Source organism: Prionailurus bengalensis, chromosome B2 (genome assembly GCF_016509475.1).
Source record: "Prionailurus bengalensis isolate Pbe53 chromosome B2, Fcat_Pben_1.1_paternal_pri, whole genome shotgun sequence".
Classification (NCBI taxonomy): Eukaryota; Metazoa; Chordata; class Mammalia; order Carnivora; family Felidae; genus Prionailurus; species Prionailurus bengalensis.
The window spans coordinates 95,768,943-95,786,168 of NC_057349.1; the positions used below are offsets into that span (position 1 = coordinate 95,768,943).

General features: G+C 34.5%; 1 protein-coding gene across 3 annotated transcripts in view; it reads right to left on the minus strand.

Moving 5' to 3' along the window:
* The window catches only part of ATG5 (autophagy related 5), a 129,793-nt gene that overhangs the window by 90,456 nt on the left and 22,111 nt on the right, over nt 1-17,226 (minus strand). The window contains exons 2-4 of one of the 3 annotated variants that reach the window (XM_043592032.1): nt 16,655-16,829; nt 16,161-16,288; nt 7,167-7,245 (exon numbers count right to left, since the gene is read on the minus strand). In XM_043592032.1, coding sequence (XP_043447967.1) covers nt 7,167-7,245; nt 16,161-16,219 — 138 coding nt within the window. In that variant the 5' untranslated portion in view covers nt 16,220-16,288; nt 16,655-16,829. The remainder of the gene's footprint in view (nt 1-7,166; nt 7,246-16,160; nt 16,289-16,654; nt 16,830-17,226) is intronic. The other 2 variants (XM_043592031.1, XM_043592033.1) reach the window with 2 other exon arrangements.

The following is a 17,226-nucleotide window of genomic DNA, read 5'->3' on the forward strand; positions in this document are numbered from 1 at the left end:
AGGGTGCCTGGGTGGCTCAGTCAGTTAGGCATCCGACTTCAGCTTAGGTCATGATCTCATGGTTCGTGGGTTTGAGCCCTGCATCAGGCTCTGTGCTGATAGGTCAGAGCCTAGAGCCTGCTTCAGATTCTGTGTCTCCCTCTCTCTCTGCCCCTTCCCCACATGCTCTGTCTCTATGTCTGTTTCTCTCTCTCTTTCAAAAATAAATAAACATTAAAAAAATTTTAATGTCTCTAGCTCTAGAGACTTCTTGTTGACTCAGTGAAGTAAGCTGCCATACCAGGAAAGTCCACATGGCAAGGAACTTCAAGCAGCCTTTAGATACTCAGTGCAGCCTCTAACATAAGAAAGAGCCCTCAGTCCTACAAACACAAATAAATGAAATCTGCCAGCAACATGAATGAGCCTGGAAGAAGATTCTCAGTCTCCAGGCAAGAATGTAGCTCAGCCAACACCACGGTTACAGTGAGACCCTAACAAGAAGAAAGATCCCCAGAAACTGTGAGATAATAAATTTGTGTTGTTTTAAACTGCTACATTTGTGGTGATCTATTACACAGCAACAAATAACTAATATAATACACTACTGACAGATACTACAAAACAACCACCAATATTTAGAGCTGGCAAGTACCTGCAGCAGAAGCTGACTGCGATGTGTACTCAAGAACAGGGAGAACTACCTCAGACCTATGTCTTCAACACATAGTGAAGAAGCAGAGATATAGTAAATTTCCCCAGGGAGACACAGGGGCTCTTGGCCTAGCAAGAAAGGATCTGTTCGTCAGAAAAAGGGTGTGGGGCAGTCATACAAATTATTTAAAGAACACTCAGAACCCATAGTAGTGCCTTTTAAGCATTGTAGGAAACACAGAGAATACTTTGATCCAAAAACCTAATTTTGTCTAGTCACAATCATTCTGTAGTGTTTGCACAGAAGCACTTACCTTAATGCTGACCCTTTTTTACCTAGCAAATTTCAACCATTACACCTAATAATCACAGCCAAAATTCAGAATTAAAATTTGTGCTCTTATCAGAACCAAGTTATACCAATTTAGTACCACATTATCAGGACAGAAAGAAAAACACCAAGTTACTGTTGACTTTGTTTACTCATGAAACTCTTACTTAGGATATGCAATAGAACTGGGCATTTTAAAGAGCCCACTATCTTTACCTGATGTTACTATATTTTTGAATCACACTACAAATTTCTTTTTAAAAATTTCACACACTGTAAGCAACTTTTTAATTATAATGCAGCTTTGCAAACAGTATGCCTATAGGAGTAATGAAAATTTCAGATGAAAAAAACCATAGAGAAAGAAAAATAAAGCAAAGGTAGCAAAATGTTAGCAACTGGCAAATCCAGGTAAAAAAACATATAGATGTTCACCTGACAACTCTCAACTTTTCCAAAACACATTTAAATTTTTTAAATAAAAAAGTGAAGAAGAGAAATAATTTTCTCAATAAGCTAATGAAGTTTAGGAATCAAAAATGTTCTTGATGCTAATTAGAAAAGTCTGAAGAAGTTACCATTTTCATTCTTGTTTTGATAAACAGAGAAAGAAAACAAAGTAAATATCCAGATCTATGTTTTAAAGCAGTTAACACTTTGCAATTATGTAATTATTTCTCTCTCAGAATTCCAAAAATAATGTAAAAATTTCTAAAAACATTTTAATTTTCTGAATCATCCTTACAACCTTTTGGTTCTTTACACAATATCATTAACTTTTAGATCTGCACTGTTCTCCAAACTCATGTTATTCCACATGTGGTCTGCTGGACCAACAGTATTACATTACCTGTGAATTTGTTAAAAATACAGAACCTCAACAGCCATACTATGGAAGCAGCCCACGTGTCCATATCAATAGATGAAAGGATAAAGAAGAAGTGGTGCATGTGTGCATACACATGCACACACACACACACACACACACACACAAATATACAATGGGATTATTATTCAGCCGTAAAAAAGAATGATTATCTCGCCCTTGTCAACAACATGGATAGAGCTAGAGTATAATGCTAAATGAAATGTCAGTCAGAGAAAGAGATAAATCATTTGATTTCACTCACATGTGGAATTTAAGAAACAAAACAAACCAGTAAAAAGAGAGAGAGAGAGGGAGAGAGGGACAGAGGGACAGAGGGAGAGAGAGAAACCAAAAAGCAGATTTAACTATAGAGAACAAACTGATGGTTACCAGAGGGGAGGTGGGTAAGGGGATGGGGGAAATAGGGGATGGGGATTCAAGAGTACATTTATCATGATGAGAAAAATAAATAAAAATGTATATATTCATAGCTTCAATATCATTGATGACCCACAGTCTTTACAGTAAGGCAAGAATTATTAACTTCATCTATTCATAGTGATGGCAGGACAACTAAGATTAGGATAATGGCTGGAAGAATAGTTCAAGCTGTTTCTACTTCTTGCATGTCTATTGTACTTATGTGAGTTAGGTTAGCTGTTAACATCAATGAAATAAGGTAAATCACTAAGGAGCTACTCAGAACAATTATAATGTATGATCATGAAGTGTAAAAATTGTACAATAGGTGATGCTGCATCTTAGAAACCAAGCCAGAATGGATATGTCATCAAGATATGAGGTGTTTGAGGGGCACCTGGGTGGCTCAGCCCATTAAGTGTCTGACTCTTGATTTCGGCTCAGGTCATGATCTCACAGAGATCAAGCCCCAGATCGGGCTCACACTGACAGAGGGCTCACACTGATAGCATAGGGCCTGCTTGGGAGTCCCTCTCTCTCTTCCTCTCTCTATGCCCCTCCCCCATGCACACTTTATCTCAAAATAAACTTAAAATAAAAACAAGATATAAAGTGTTTGAACCTATAATTTCACTTTGACAAAGTTATATAATTTTTACTAATACCTCACTCATTTAGAAAGACATAGGAGTTATGATACTGACTTGACACCAGTTTGAGCAGGTTCGATTCCTTCCTTTCTTATTTTACATTTATGTAAGAAGATTCTTCAAATGTATGATATGGGGGAGGGGGGCATCCATGTAGTCATTTGAGATAAGTAGCTATTAATTCTACTATTGGTATTTGTTTATATGCAAATTCCTCTAAAATTAAGAAAATTATTAATATCACTGCTGTTAATGAAATGAATGAACCTATGGATGAGGTAGTATTTCATATTGTATATGCATCTGGATAAAAGTGAGCTGGTGGCATTCTTGAAAAGTCAAGAAAGTGTAGTGGGAAGAAAGTTATGTTAACACCTACAAATACAGTTGTGAAACAAATTTTTGCTCAGGTTGAGTTAAATGTATAGCTTGAAAATAATGGGAGTCAGTGAACAAATCCTCCTATAATGACCAATAATGCTTCTATTGATAAGATGTAATGAAATTATGCTACTACATAATATGTATCATGAAGAACAGGGCCCAAGGATCAATTAGCTAGAGTTAAGTCCTGCTAGACCTCCTACTGTAAATAAGAAAATAAAACATAAGGCTCATTGTACAGCTGGTGATCATTTAATATTTCCTCCATGGAGGGTGGTTTATCAACTAAATACGTTTTATTGTAGGAATGGCAATCATTATGGTAGCTGATATAAAATATGTTCATGTGTCAACATCTATGCTGACTGTGAAGTTATGATGAACTCATGCAATAAAGTCTAAAAATCCAATGGAAAAAAAAGAAAAATAAATTAAAAAATAAAAAAGCAGAACCTCTGCCTTCAGCCCAAACCTACAGAATCAGAATCAAAATCCTCACCTTAACAAGACACACAGGTAATTTGTATGCACAAGTTTGAAGAGCACTGCTCTAGACATTAAAACTCATTTACTCTGAACATTATATCTATTCAAATGACAAGCATCAAAGTCAGTTAAAAAGAAAATACCTGAAAGCTTTTTAAAAGATTTCCCCCACCAAGAATTCAGTCTGAACTACAAAATGATCCAGTGTGTGTGTGTGTGTGTGTGTGTGTGTGTGTGTGTGTGTGTGTGTGTTTATGCAGACAGAGTCTCTTGGAGAGCTTATTATTGCATAAAACCTAATCAAAATTAATTAATATCTTCGAAAGCAACTGTAAAAGAAATAAATTGCAAGCTGTATGGTTAAAATACAGACACCATTTGGCATACTCAATGCAGTATCATAAGAGATAAAATACATTCATATCAACTGACAAAGTTATTATTTGATCAATTCAATCTGTTGATAAACTATTATCTAGAAACTAAAAACAAAGCAAAACTCTGCTCCCTCATTCTAAAAGCACTGCTTTGCTACCTGCAAATGTAATGCTTACTCAATTTTATTGTAATCAATCAAAAGCCATAAAGTAATGCAACAGAAATGAACCACATCAATTAAACACTCAGGGACAACTTTTGAGGAAAGCTAAGTTTTATAATCCTAAATAAAGGGAACTTAATTTACAGAAAGAAATCTGGGCAATAATTTTCTTCCAACACAGGCCAGGGGCAGAAAGTGTACAAAGGGCAGCTATGAAAAACACGCTGGTAGTTTGAGCAAATTTAAAACATCCTCCATAATTTCCTTATTAGCTCTAAGATTCTGCTTTTTTTGGATTTCTCTAATAAATTTCCCATCTGGGAAGAAAATGTGTGACCTACTAAAGACCTCAAAAAGCAATTCATTTAAAAATACCAAGAATATACCATTAGATGTAACACAAAAATCATTTTTTTGTGAAAAATAACTATTTTCCAGAACAACAACAATAAAAACTTAGGGAGAATACTGGCACTGTTTTATGGTTTTACAAATATTTTTAATGTGTGGCTTAGTAGAAAACAGATAAATTATCTTATTAGTTTCAGTTTATTATAACATTAATGTGGAATCTGAAAACATATCAATAAACATTTTGATCTGTGACATTAAAATCCCTGATTCTGACCTTGTATTTTGAACAGATCTTTTTCACAATCATTATTTTGTAACATCATGCATTGACCATTTGGGAATTATTTGTTTACTGAATTAATGTAGATCTCCAAATGCTGACACATTTCTTACATAAAATTTCTAAAAAGCAGATGTTAAAATGACCACCAATCTCATCAGAAAATTGTTTTAAGAATAATAAAGCTGTCGAGCTCATGGTAGCAGATATGTTTTCCAAAATTCCAATTTTCACTTAAAAGTTCACGTTATCACTGGCAACAAATATTGTCAGTTGCTGTCCTTGCAATGAGAGATTCACTTCATTTATTTAAAAAAAACTGTCTTACAAATGCCCAAATATGAATAACCACACTGTCAGTCACTCTTTCAAATAAAAAAATGGTGTTTCACGAACAAAGTGACTTGATTGGCCTGCCCTCAAACAAGGGCACAAGTGCTTTTCCTTAAGACAGCCATCATTTTTGACATACAGCAGAAGTGCTTTATATACACTCTCCATTTCATCACAAAGCAGATTGAAAAGGCATGTAGTTAATAATAATCAATAACCTGTACTGCTTCATCCAGAATAGTCTTAAGTGAACGACTGTGGCAGTGAGGAATACGATAACCACTTGCGCGGTGTGGTGCGTGCACTGCCCGGCTTTGTGCTATGGCACCACAGTTTTACCCACCATCTCTTTTGCAGGTGAGTACAAATGGAAACACAGAGGAAAGGGAAACTAGCATCTTATTATTATTACAGAAATAGATTTACCCTCATGGATCTTTTCAAAGAGCTTCGGGTACCCCTATGGGTCCACAGACTGCTTTGAGAACCATTACACTAAAACAATCATAACAATTTGAAGCTTTTCCTATCATTATTACAATCCACTGATTCATTCAATGGGTAATTACAGAGGGCTTGGTATGTAGTGCCAGCTGGGCACCATACAGTGTGTGAGTGTTTTGAGCGTCTCTGGGTCATTCACTCATGTACCTCAAGTTTGTAGAATAGTGCTTGGCTGGCACACAGCATGTTTCTGGTATTTGCTGAATAAATAAATAAAAGTGTAGCTGTGATATATTTTAACCTAGATTTCAAAGTCTTAGAGTGCATCCTTCTCACCCATGCAAATAATCTAATTATGGGAATTATTTTTCAACGTAATGGGAAAGACTAACGTGTTAGGCAATATGGAACCTTTACCCTCATTATTCTTGGAGTAGTTTTATCTTCAGACCATTCTAAACTTAAAATATTATACATATACAGGCAGCCTTTGATTTGCATGGTACCATAGTAACTGAAAGTCACACGTATCAGAACCATATCCTCACTCTGTATGGTCCTGTGGTAATAAAACCTGTGGTAACATGGTACTGTGCAAAGCACATTAGTGCAAATGACAGGGAAATAAACGCCAATGACCCACACACTCACTTTTAGTAAAATGAAAAGGAAAGCATCTTAGGAAGAATGGGTGAGCAGCCTTTAGGCAGTGACTCTGAATGAGTGCCGCTTACAGGAAAGCAAATTAGACACTTAAAACGACTTTTCAATCTTTTAACATACCTCCCTCCCACAATCCATAACCCTCTGAGAATCACTGCCTAGTGATCAACTAACAGAGGTATTTCAATCCTTCAATAGTATTCGTGAATTGCTTGGGGAGCAGGGGCTGAAAAATCAAGGTGGTTAAGGGGAAAGACAGACCATGTTATAAAATACTGGGACAAAATTAAGTTACAATAAATCTGGACTGGTCTTAAAAAGTACAGGAATTAAAATTTCTCAAAACACACTCAGATCTTGTCTTTGGACTTCTGTCTCCTAACCTTTCTCACAATTCAATCAAAATAGCCTTAGAGTTACTCAGCAGTGTTAAGCTGTATCCCTCCCTACTCCTATGCCTACATCTAAACTCAGGATTTTGTTCTTCCTATTTGAGATTTTTTTTTAATGAATATAAATATTCCACAATATTTCAGATTTTAAATGTAGTACATTCAGTTCCAACAAATAGGCATTTATGCATACAATGTTTAAATGGATCTGTCAAGAGTTAGGAATAAATCGAAACCTATATGGATGAACACTAGTGGCAGCTTAGGCGTTAAAAAGTATCATGGGAGAGGCAATAAACAACTTCGCTTAAAACAAAAATTCTACTCATAAGTCTACTTACTAAATACCACAAGTGGGATAAATGGGAAATGCTACTTCAACTATACCTTAAAATGCACTGTGATGTTCCAAGGAAGAGCTGAACTTGATGCAAGAAGATCAAATAACAAACCAATTGGATAATGCCTAAAAACAAAAGAGTACGTTTTAAGAAAGAGAATTTTAAAGTTATAACTACAACTACAAAATAAACTTCAGCACATATTGTAACATCAAATATCAGGGGGCTTTAACCACAAATCACAGGAAGACAACATTTTACACAGTTACTTGCCTAAGCTAATATGGTATTGTTGCCAGGTACTAGTCCTTCTTCTAACCATTTCATTCCCCAACGAAGCCTCAATATACATAATGGGATTGTGCTAAAACATCGTTTATCAGTCATGACCACTATTATATCACAGTACTGCAACACCTGATTATCATCCCAGTGTTCATATTGGACAACCAGTTTTTTAAAGCTTATTTAAATTTCTTTTTTTATTTTTAAAACTTAAAATTTTAGAAAATTTTAAGAAGAAGAGCACCTAAGAAAGCATACAATCATCCATTTTTGGTTATTACTATAGCATATAAATTTCCAGCCTTCTATTTATGCATACATATCTAAATATAGATTAAGCTTATCCTTTACATAATACTATACCCTGCTTTTTTCATATAACATCATGTCAACATTTTCCAAAGTCACTGAATATTTTTCTGCAACCTCAAACTAAAGTGTGTTTTTTTTTTTAAATGTTTATTTTTGAGACAGAAACAGAGCGTGAGCACGGGAGGGGCAGAGACACAGACACACAGACACACACACACACACACAGAATCTGAAACAGGCACACACACACACACACACACACAGAATCTGAAACAGGCACACACACACACACAGAATCTGAAACAGGCACACACACACACACACACACACACACACACACACACACACACACACACACACACACACACACACACACACACAGAATCTGAAACAGGCTCCAGGCTCTGAGCTGTCAGCACAGAGCTCAACGCAGGGCTCAAACCCACGAACTGTGAGATCATGACCTGAGCCGAAGTCAGACGCTCAACCGATTGAGCTACCCAGGTTCCCCTTTTTAAAATAAATTCTATGGGGCACCTGGGTGTCTCAGTCGGGTTAAGCGGCTGACTTCAGTTCAGGTCATGATCTCTCAGCTCTAAGGCTCATGAGTTTGAGCCCCGCCATCGGGCTCTGTGTTGACAGCTTAGAGCCTGGAGCCTGCTTCTGATTCTGTGTCTCCCTCTCACTCTGCCCCTCCCCTGCTCACGTTCTGTCTCTTTCTCTCTCTCAAAAATAAACATTAAAAAAATTTTTTTAAATAAGAAAAAATATATTCTGGACTTCTAAATAAGAGAACATTTCCTAATATAACTTTACTCACAGTGAAGCAAATTATTTAGCAATAAATACAAGGTTAATAATACAAACCTTGCAGATTTCAACAAACCTTATTTTTAAAATCATCCTTTCAAAGAATCTAAAGTGGCTTAAATAATGAAATAGAATTAAATAATGCTCCCCAAAAAAGCAAAAACACGATTAGCTGGTATCCTATACGGTTCTGTCCTTTGAATGTCAGTGAGTTATGCCTAGATTTAAAAGCTGAAAAATTTGGAAATACATCTAATTCCTCTCAAAATGGTGACCCAATACATTGCCTAACCAAGATTCAAATATTAACTAATGCCAGTTATGTTTGCTTACATCTACACAACATAATTGTGAAAAAGTCATCAATTACCAGAGATCATGTATTTATTTAGAAATAATTTAGAATGAATGCCCTGCTAGTAAAATAAAACAGTAGGTAGTTTTAGTCACATATGTGTTATATCTCTTAATAACACCCTCGAATGTCTCTATTTGAAAGTTAGCATCTAACACAAATCTTTCATAACCAAATATGAGTACTGAAGGAAATTCTGGATTACCTAAATAATAGAACGTTTCCTTCAGAAACATTTCAAAAGCCATGGAAGGGGAAAAAAGAAAAAAAGAAAAAAAAAGCCCTAGCCTGCCAAAAACTAAAATAAAAATAATAATTAAAAAAAGACAAAAAATGCTGCTTTATAGAAAAGTTATAGCTTCTATCCAATTCTCATCCTTCTCTCTGAACTTCTTAAATTGTATGAGCTCTATATAATGCCTTGTATTTTTACAAAAGAGACCTCTGTTAGTTCTATTCTAGGAGTTCTAGTTCATCATTTTAGGTATTATTTCATTATTCATCAATTATTCCCATCTATGCTTTAAAGATAAAAAAGACTAAAATAGTAGCAATTTGGAAGAATAATGGCATGCCTAGAAGGATGATACAATAATGCATCCTTCCATTTTCTCACTGTTTCACCTAGAATATCATATTTCAAGAAAGCATAAAGTAAGGATCCAGACCCCATCTACTTTTAGGTATCATTAACATGGCTGAAAGCAAAAAAATGTCTTGTTTTCCATGCATAGTGGGAAAGAGAGAAAACACTGACAAGGGAAGATGTTATGCAATTATCTGATAAATCAGATGATTTTTACAAAAAGAGCAGTACTTTAGACTTTAGACCGTAAAACTGATCATTTAAGTGAAATCTCAGATTATGAGTCATTAGATGATATTCTAGGCGAATTTTACAGAATTCAAAAACTAATTAATGAACAATGTATTTTTTTGGTTATATATATATGTATGTATATACTCATATAGATAGATACATATTTTTAAAGTTCAAGTTAGTTAACATATGGTATAGTGTTGGTTTTAGGAGAATTTAGTGATTCAGCAACTTACAGATAACACTCATCCCAACAAGTGCCCCCTTAATACCCATCACTCATTTAGCCCATCCCCCCACCTACCTCCCCTCCAGCAACGCTCAGTTTGCTCTTTGTATTTTAGAGTCTCTTCTGGTTTGCCTCATTCTCTGTTTTTATATTATTTTATTTTTCCTTCCCTTCCCCTATGTTCATCTGTTTTTGAACAATGTATTTCTAAAGAGATGGCATTCTTATCCACTTAGTCGTTCAACAGCAAGAATTCCATTATACAGTATTTTATGACAAGAATCTGGATCATTTTGCTAAGAAGATGTGTGATAGTATTTTTACATCTTGTATGCTATTTGTGCACTGCAATTTACCTGATAGGAAGCAGGTAAGTGCTAAAGGCAGATTTGTACCAAAGATGACAGGAAGGAATCATATGATGTAGAAATGAAAAAGTATTGATCATTCGAATTGGTATTTACTAATGTAAACACAAGTTTTACAACAAAATCATGATCTGTCAAAGGTTTTAAAAACTTCTTTAAGCATTGCTGTAAAGTACCAATAAGCCAGAACCTCGTAGAGGTCTATTTACATGACAACAAATGAGTAGTTAGTTGCATTCAGAAGACACTGCCCATTTCAGGTATCTGTACCTTCAAAACCAGGAAAATACGGAGTGAAAATCTGAATTTGTTGTATTTAAATACTTCTTAAAATCTCTAATAAAGTTGTCATTCACTATTCCTTTATTCGTCTCTAAGTTCTTTATAAAATGACTTAAACATATGTCTGTCTGTGTATCTATCTAAGTTCACTTCCTCAGATGGTAAATGAAGACTCTGTCTATCTAAGTTCACTTCCTCAGATGGTAAGTGAAGACTCTTTATCCTGATAAATATTAGGATGAAGTTTAAATATTATGGTTCCTAATACTTATATTTAAATATAAATGTATGTAAAGTATTAATATGAAAGCATTCTAAATGTAATAGCTAATAACTACCCTGTAACACTCCTTAAAAATAAAACTGCACCAAAAAAAACTATTTACTTCCTTATACTGTCCGGTCAACATCTACAGCTTATATACGGCTCAAAGCAGGTGTTTATGTCAGAATGATTTTGATGCAAGGATACCAACTCCAAACAAATATACTATCTGAATTAACTGGTTCCAAGACTGCTTATTTCTGATGAGTTTATTAATATGCAAGAAAATCTACAACCAAAAACAGAACTGGCAAAAATTAAAGGTACTGAATTTCTCTTACACTATAATCTGATTTACATCAAGGGTTTCAAAAGTACTAATTTGTACAACTCCTCTAAATAGATATTCTACATAGTTTTGTCAGGAGGCTGCTAACCCACAACACAGAAACCACATAAGCCATAACTATAAGTAAATCATAATGTAGCCATTTATCTGTTATGTTGCTACTCCTGCCAATCTAACCTAAATTTAACAGAAAAGGAAGCGGTGAGGATATGAACCTGGAATATATCCCAGAAGAGAGCCAACAGTAAAGGTTCCATCTACCGCCCCATAACAACTGACTGTGCTAGAAGTTAGTGTGAGGTCTATTTTCACATTTTATTCATTTTCTTTCTCTTCCTTAAACTGATCTAGTCTTTTCTAAATTCAATTTCTCAAAATGAGTAATATTTTCATTATTCTTTGCATAAGCTGTTTCTTCTTCACCCTTTCATTACTGCTAAAATACATACACACATACTGGCCACATGTATAGCAATAACGGATATGTTCCTAAGTCAGCCAAGGGTGCTCACAGTAGTCTAAACATCTGCAGTGGGATAATAAAGCAGTATTCTAACATCAGCAGCAAAAGAAAGCTTCCCCATATACTAGAGAACTGTCATCCTACTCCATGTCACTGAAATAAATGCAGCCTATTCATAAGTCTGTTACAGTGATTCACTAGAAACAGGATTACATTTCATTGAATAAAAAGGGCACAACTCAAATGTACACCAAAGTAATTTAATGATTACAATAAATTTTGCCCTGCTTCATCTATGGAACAAATAACTGTAGACTAGCACTGTGTTTCACAGCTTTCTAAACCTATTCTTATGCATGAAAAATTACAAAAATAACCAAGGGGATACTAAATGTCTAAAATGCTAAGTAAGCCACATTTCAAAATTCAAGTTTAAAAAATAATGTATAAAATTTTAGAAGTTCAAAACCTTAGAAAAATGACTATCCATAAGACAGAAAAGCCTGCACAGTGTTTATGATTAAGATGTCATTTTGTTAAAATTTACTTCTGAAACCACACAGATATAGTATTAAATTCTGGGTCATTCCGTTTATGTTTAAGATCAAAATCAGTGCCGCTTTTTTTTTTTATTCAAAAGGTAGTTTCAACTTCTTACTTTCAACAATCAGTCCTGAAAATAAGTCAGTTTACCTAAGATAATAATAATAAGAAAGGAAAACTTTTTCTAAAACTTATACTGAAGGCCTAAGATCTAACCAATATTAGGGTATACAAACAAAGTATTCTTTTGAAGAACCAGAAACTGTTCTCTTAAAATAAGTCTAATACAAAAGTAACAAATACAATCTTTGGACACTTGATTTATGGTAAAAAGTAACTTCACCTTTTAAAATGCAATGTTAGAGCACCCTCTGCTGACTAATCAACTCAAATCACTCTTTAAAAAAAAAAAAAAAAAAGATCCTTACATTTGAGTTAGATCAGCACTTTCCACCTGCCATGTAATTTTTAAAACAAAGGACTGTAGAGGATAAAACATTAATCAAATAAAGACCCCTCGGATTCTCTCTATAAATCAACAATATCTTAAGTATTCATGATGTGTATACCACTGCTCTTAAATATATTTCTATTCTAAGATGGACAATTAACATAAGCAATGCAGAGAGAACATACAGAATTAAAAAAAAACAACAACTAGCAAACAGAATATCAGCAGGTGTGGTAGAAAGAGCCCTGAACTGAGAACTCAAAATCCGGTCCTACTCACTCATTTGAGCAAGTTATTTTATTGATTGGAGCCTCATTTTCTCAATAAAAAGAAGAGACTAATTTAATTTAGATTCATTCATGCAGTGAACAAACATTTACTTAGCACCTCTTACATACTGCTACTTAAGGTACAAAGCCCATACTGAAGTATCTCGTGCAGATATTTAAACAATCTTAACAATAAATATGAATAGGACTTCTAGAGTAAGAAAGAATATCAATTTATGCTCTTTCTTCCTTCTTTTATGAATTATCTTGTGTTTGATTTTTTTCTCACTTGACTTTATTTAAAACTCCAAAGAATCAGGTATAAGAAAGATGTTATCATCCTACTCAAATACATGTTCTTGTACTCTTTAAGACACTTGCATGGTCTCAAAAGTCCAAGTCCTACAAAACTTCAGTGGTAGCTGCTTCCCTACATGATTACCCTATATGAAGCCCACTGCTTAAATGCCAGATATTGATAGCCTATGACTCCTTTAACACAGGGAAGATAACTCCTTTAATGTGGAAGAAAACTGCAACAGTTAGGAGGAAAAAGAGAAAAAGATCAAGACTTAGCCCAGAGGTCCTAGGTTACATTCACACCTCTGGAAGCTATTCCTTCCTCAAATACAAGGAGTACCTAACAATATGGTAGTTAGTCCCCCATATCTGTAGGGGATATATTCCGAGACTGCCCCAGCAGGTGCCTGAAACCACAGATAGTACCAAACTCAACACATTTTACATTTTTTCCTAAATGTACCTATGGTAACGTTTCATTTATAAATTAGGCACAGTAAGGGACTAACAACAATAACATAATAGAACAATTACATTAAGTTATATTAAAAGTTACATGAAGTGGTCCGTCAAAATATCTTACTGTACTGTACTCACCACTCTTCTTGTGATGATGTGAGATGATAAAATGCCTACCTGATGAGATGAAGTGAGGTGAATGACATACGCATTATGGCACGGCATAAGGCTACCACTGACCACCTTCCGACAATACGTCAGAGGAGATCACCTGCTTCCAGACCATGGCTGACTGAGGGTAAATGAAACTACGGAAGCAAAACCGCAGGATAAAGGGGGACTACTGCACTAAAGGCAGAGTTTTAACAAAAGCCATTAAACACAATGAGCTTACAACAAGACATGTAACTATGAGAGTGACATCACGCATAATAAAAAGTTATCACCCCAAAACCTACAATGAAGTATGTGACCACAGTAACTTTCATACAAGCTCTCTAAAAGTAAAACTAATTTTAATTTTACTCTTTAATAAAAGACTTTCAGAAGGGATAAATCCTGACAAAGTAAGGACATGATATATTTAAGCCAAGATCATTACTCCATAGTAACAGGGAGAAATGGGTCCAAACATTATTTACTGATACAGAATACAAATGTATAGAATACAAATCCTATCAAATACAAAAACAACCACCATACAGGATGGATTAAAAAGCAGCTGAAGGATGATGACTAAGCACTCATTTACTTGTAAAAGTTAAATTGAGGTTTCCCATCATTTTCAGAGTTTCTCATTTGGGGGTGGTTTTGTACCCCTCCACCCGGGACATTTGGCAACATTTTTTATAATCATGACTAGAGGGAATATTACTAGCACTGGCAGGCAGAGGTCAAAGCTGCTGCTAAAAATCCTGCAATGTATAGGATAGCCCTTCCACAACAAAAAATTATCTGGGTCAAAATGTCAACAGGGCTGTTGTTGAGAAGCCCTACTTTACAATGATAAAATTGAAAAGCCTAGTGTCAGTCACATGGATTCTTACAATAATGTGTATGCAACTAATACACATAAAGCAATATAACTTCAATACCCAACTATAATACAGATAGAACTGCCAAGAATATAGATATATCCTATTGCTACTCAGCCACAATCTTTCCCCCTCCTTCCTTTCCCTCTACTCTCCTGGTCCTTGCTCCTCTTACACTTCTTTTAAGCCACCTTCCCATTCCAAAACCTCCAATTCTGAGAAATAAAAAGAAACAGAAAACATGGACTTATCTGTGCTGTCTGAGATCTAGAACTAGTCAAGAGTCATAATGAGTCTGATATATGACTATGAAGCTCATCAGTACGGTTTTTACTAAAAAATGAATGCTATAAAGAACTTTGTCATCCTTTCCCAGAATTGCCTCAAAAAGTTGGAGACGTGACCCATAACCCAATACAAAATCACCTTGTAGGTTTCTAAACCATCATGAGAAATCTATTCACTCGTGGGAATTCATCAACACAAGGTAAGTTCCAAAAGTTCACTCCTTATTTCTAAGTAATGCTTGTATTTAAGTCAACTGCACTTATTAAACATCTACTAGCTTCCTTTTTTATAAGACTCTTTTTAAACTCTTCATTTTAATACTCCGAGATTCGGAATCCAAGTCTACTTTCAACCTATTTATACGTTTCATATTTCCTTCGAGTCTTGACTCAGTCTATTATCTTTTCATTCAACTACATTCATATGGCAGCATTTCAACACCTATATCCCAGCATACCTTGAACCTTTTTTTTTATACGCCTCTCTCTGTAATTTCTCCAGTTTCACTAAATATTTTTGGAAGCACAATTTACAAAACTCCCTACAGTAACAGAGGAAGCACAAAATACATCATCTATACATGGATAAGCCCAGATTTAGGATTTATTTTCAATATGTTTCTTCAGAATGATATAGTATCAAAATTATTTTTCACATAAAAAGAAAATCAATACATTTTTAATACTAAACCAAGGCTAGATAAAATGTGCATATTGGCACAGTGATCAACTAAATGTGGCAATCGGTTGGAAAGATGCCACTTTAGGTAATCATGTGCATATAAAGATCTATTATAAAAACTTTGGAAATAGAACCAAAATTGAATACTGCCACAGAGTGACATTCTTAGGGGAGTCTTAAATGTATCTGAAGAAAGGGAAAAAAAAAAAAACCAACAACCGCATAACCAAATACACTACTATTATGCTATAGAAAAATCTACTGTTGAAAATATATACAAATGTGTCCAGTCTCCCATGCATCCAACAGAAGGAAGAAATATTTTCAGTAAAATATTTGAATAAAATGCACTAAATTATATGAGCTAGACTAGTGATTTATTTCTTTATGTAACTTTTTTAAAATTGCTAGAGGGCACTATACCTTCTTAAAGCTAGCATATACTCAATGCTTAAAAATGCAGAAAAATTCACTCACCATTTCAGTGGTGTGCCTTCATATTCAAACCATATCTCACTAATGTCTTCTTGTCTCATAACCTTCTGAAAGTGCTTTTTCACTTTGTCAGTTACCAACGTCAAATAACTTACTCTTGGCAAAAGCAACTGAAATGAAAATTTGTAAAACCGTATTTATTTACTATTTTTTTAAATGTATATACTAAATAGGTTTTTGAATCTTAAGGAAAAACAGCCATGTTTTTTGCATTATTTTGAATATTCCACACAAAGTCAACTGCTTTTTATAGCAAACCCTTTATAGGCTAAAGGTTAATAACTGTTAAAATTTCTTGTCATTACTTAAAGTACAGCTTACAGTATAAGTACCTAGAATAAACAACACAAATCAATCTACATACAATCTTTCTGTAATACTTTTCTCCAAATAAAAATACAATGTAATCAGATGTCATGCTATTTAGGATGCTTCTTACTTCTATTAAATTTAACTTAAAAATTAATATGATTCACCTGAGTTAATTAAACTGTTCTGAGAAGATAATCAACTCAGTCCTAATGTACGTCTTGACTTATCAATCAGGACTTCTCAACTGGTCCATCATGTTTTGATAATCTACTGTGTATTAGGTTACTTGCAATGAAGAACACCAAGACAAAGATATAATCTGTCCTCTTCTATATGAGGCTAAAATAAAGGCAAAAAAAAAATTCATAAGAAGTACTTACAAAACTACTTCATTGCAGCAACAGAGAGGCCTTTAAAGGTAAAATAGAAGCTCGTTTAATGAGCAAGAGGGGCCCACTATGATAGCATGAATAAAAGGATGGCACAATGAGAAACAGTATTTGAGGAATATTCTAGCAGTTTGTACGTAAAAGACTTAAAGAAGGTAAGATTATAGACTGGAAATCTGTTAAGGAAACATCACATGAGGAGATGGGCATGAAGGAATGGAAAAGTGAGAAAGGTCTGGAAATCAGTCAGACAGATTTTGGTTACTACTAATCAAAAAACTGAAGGAGAAAAATAAGTTAAAGATGATTATTGAGCTACACATTTAAATCTTTAATTTTTTTTAATG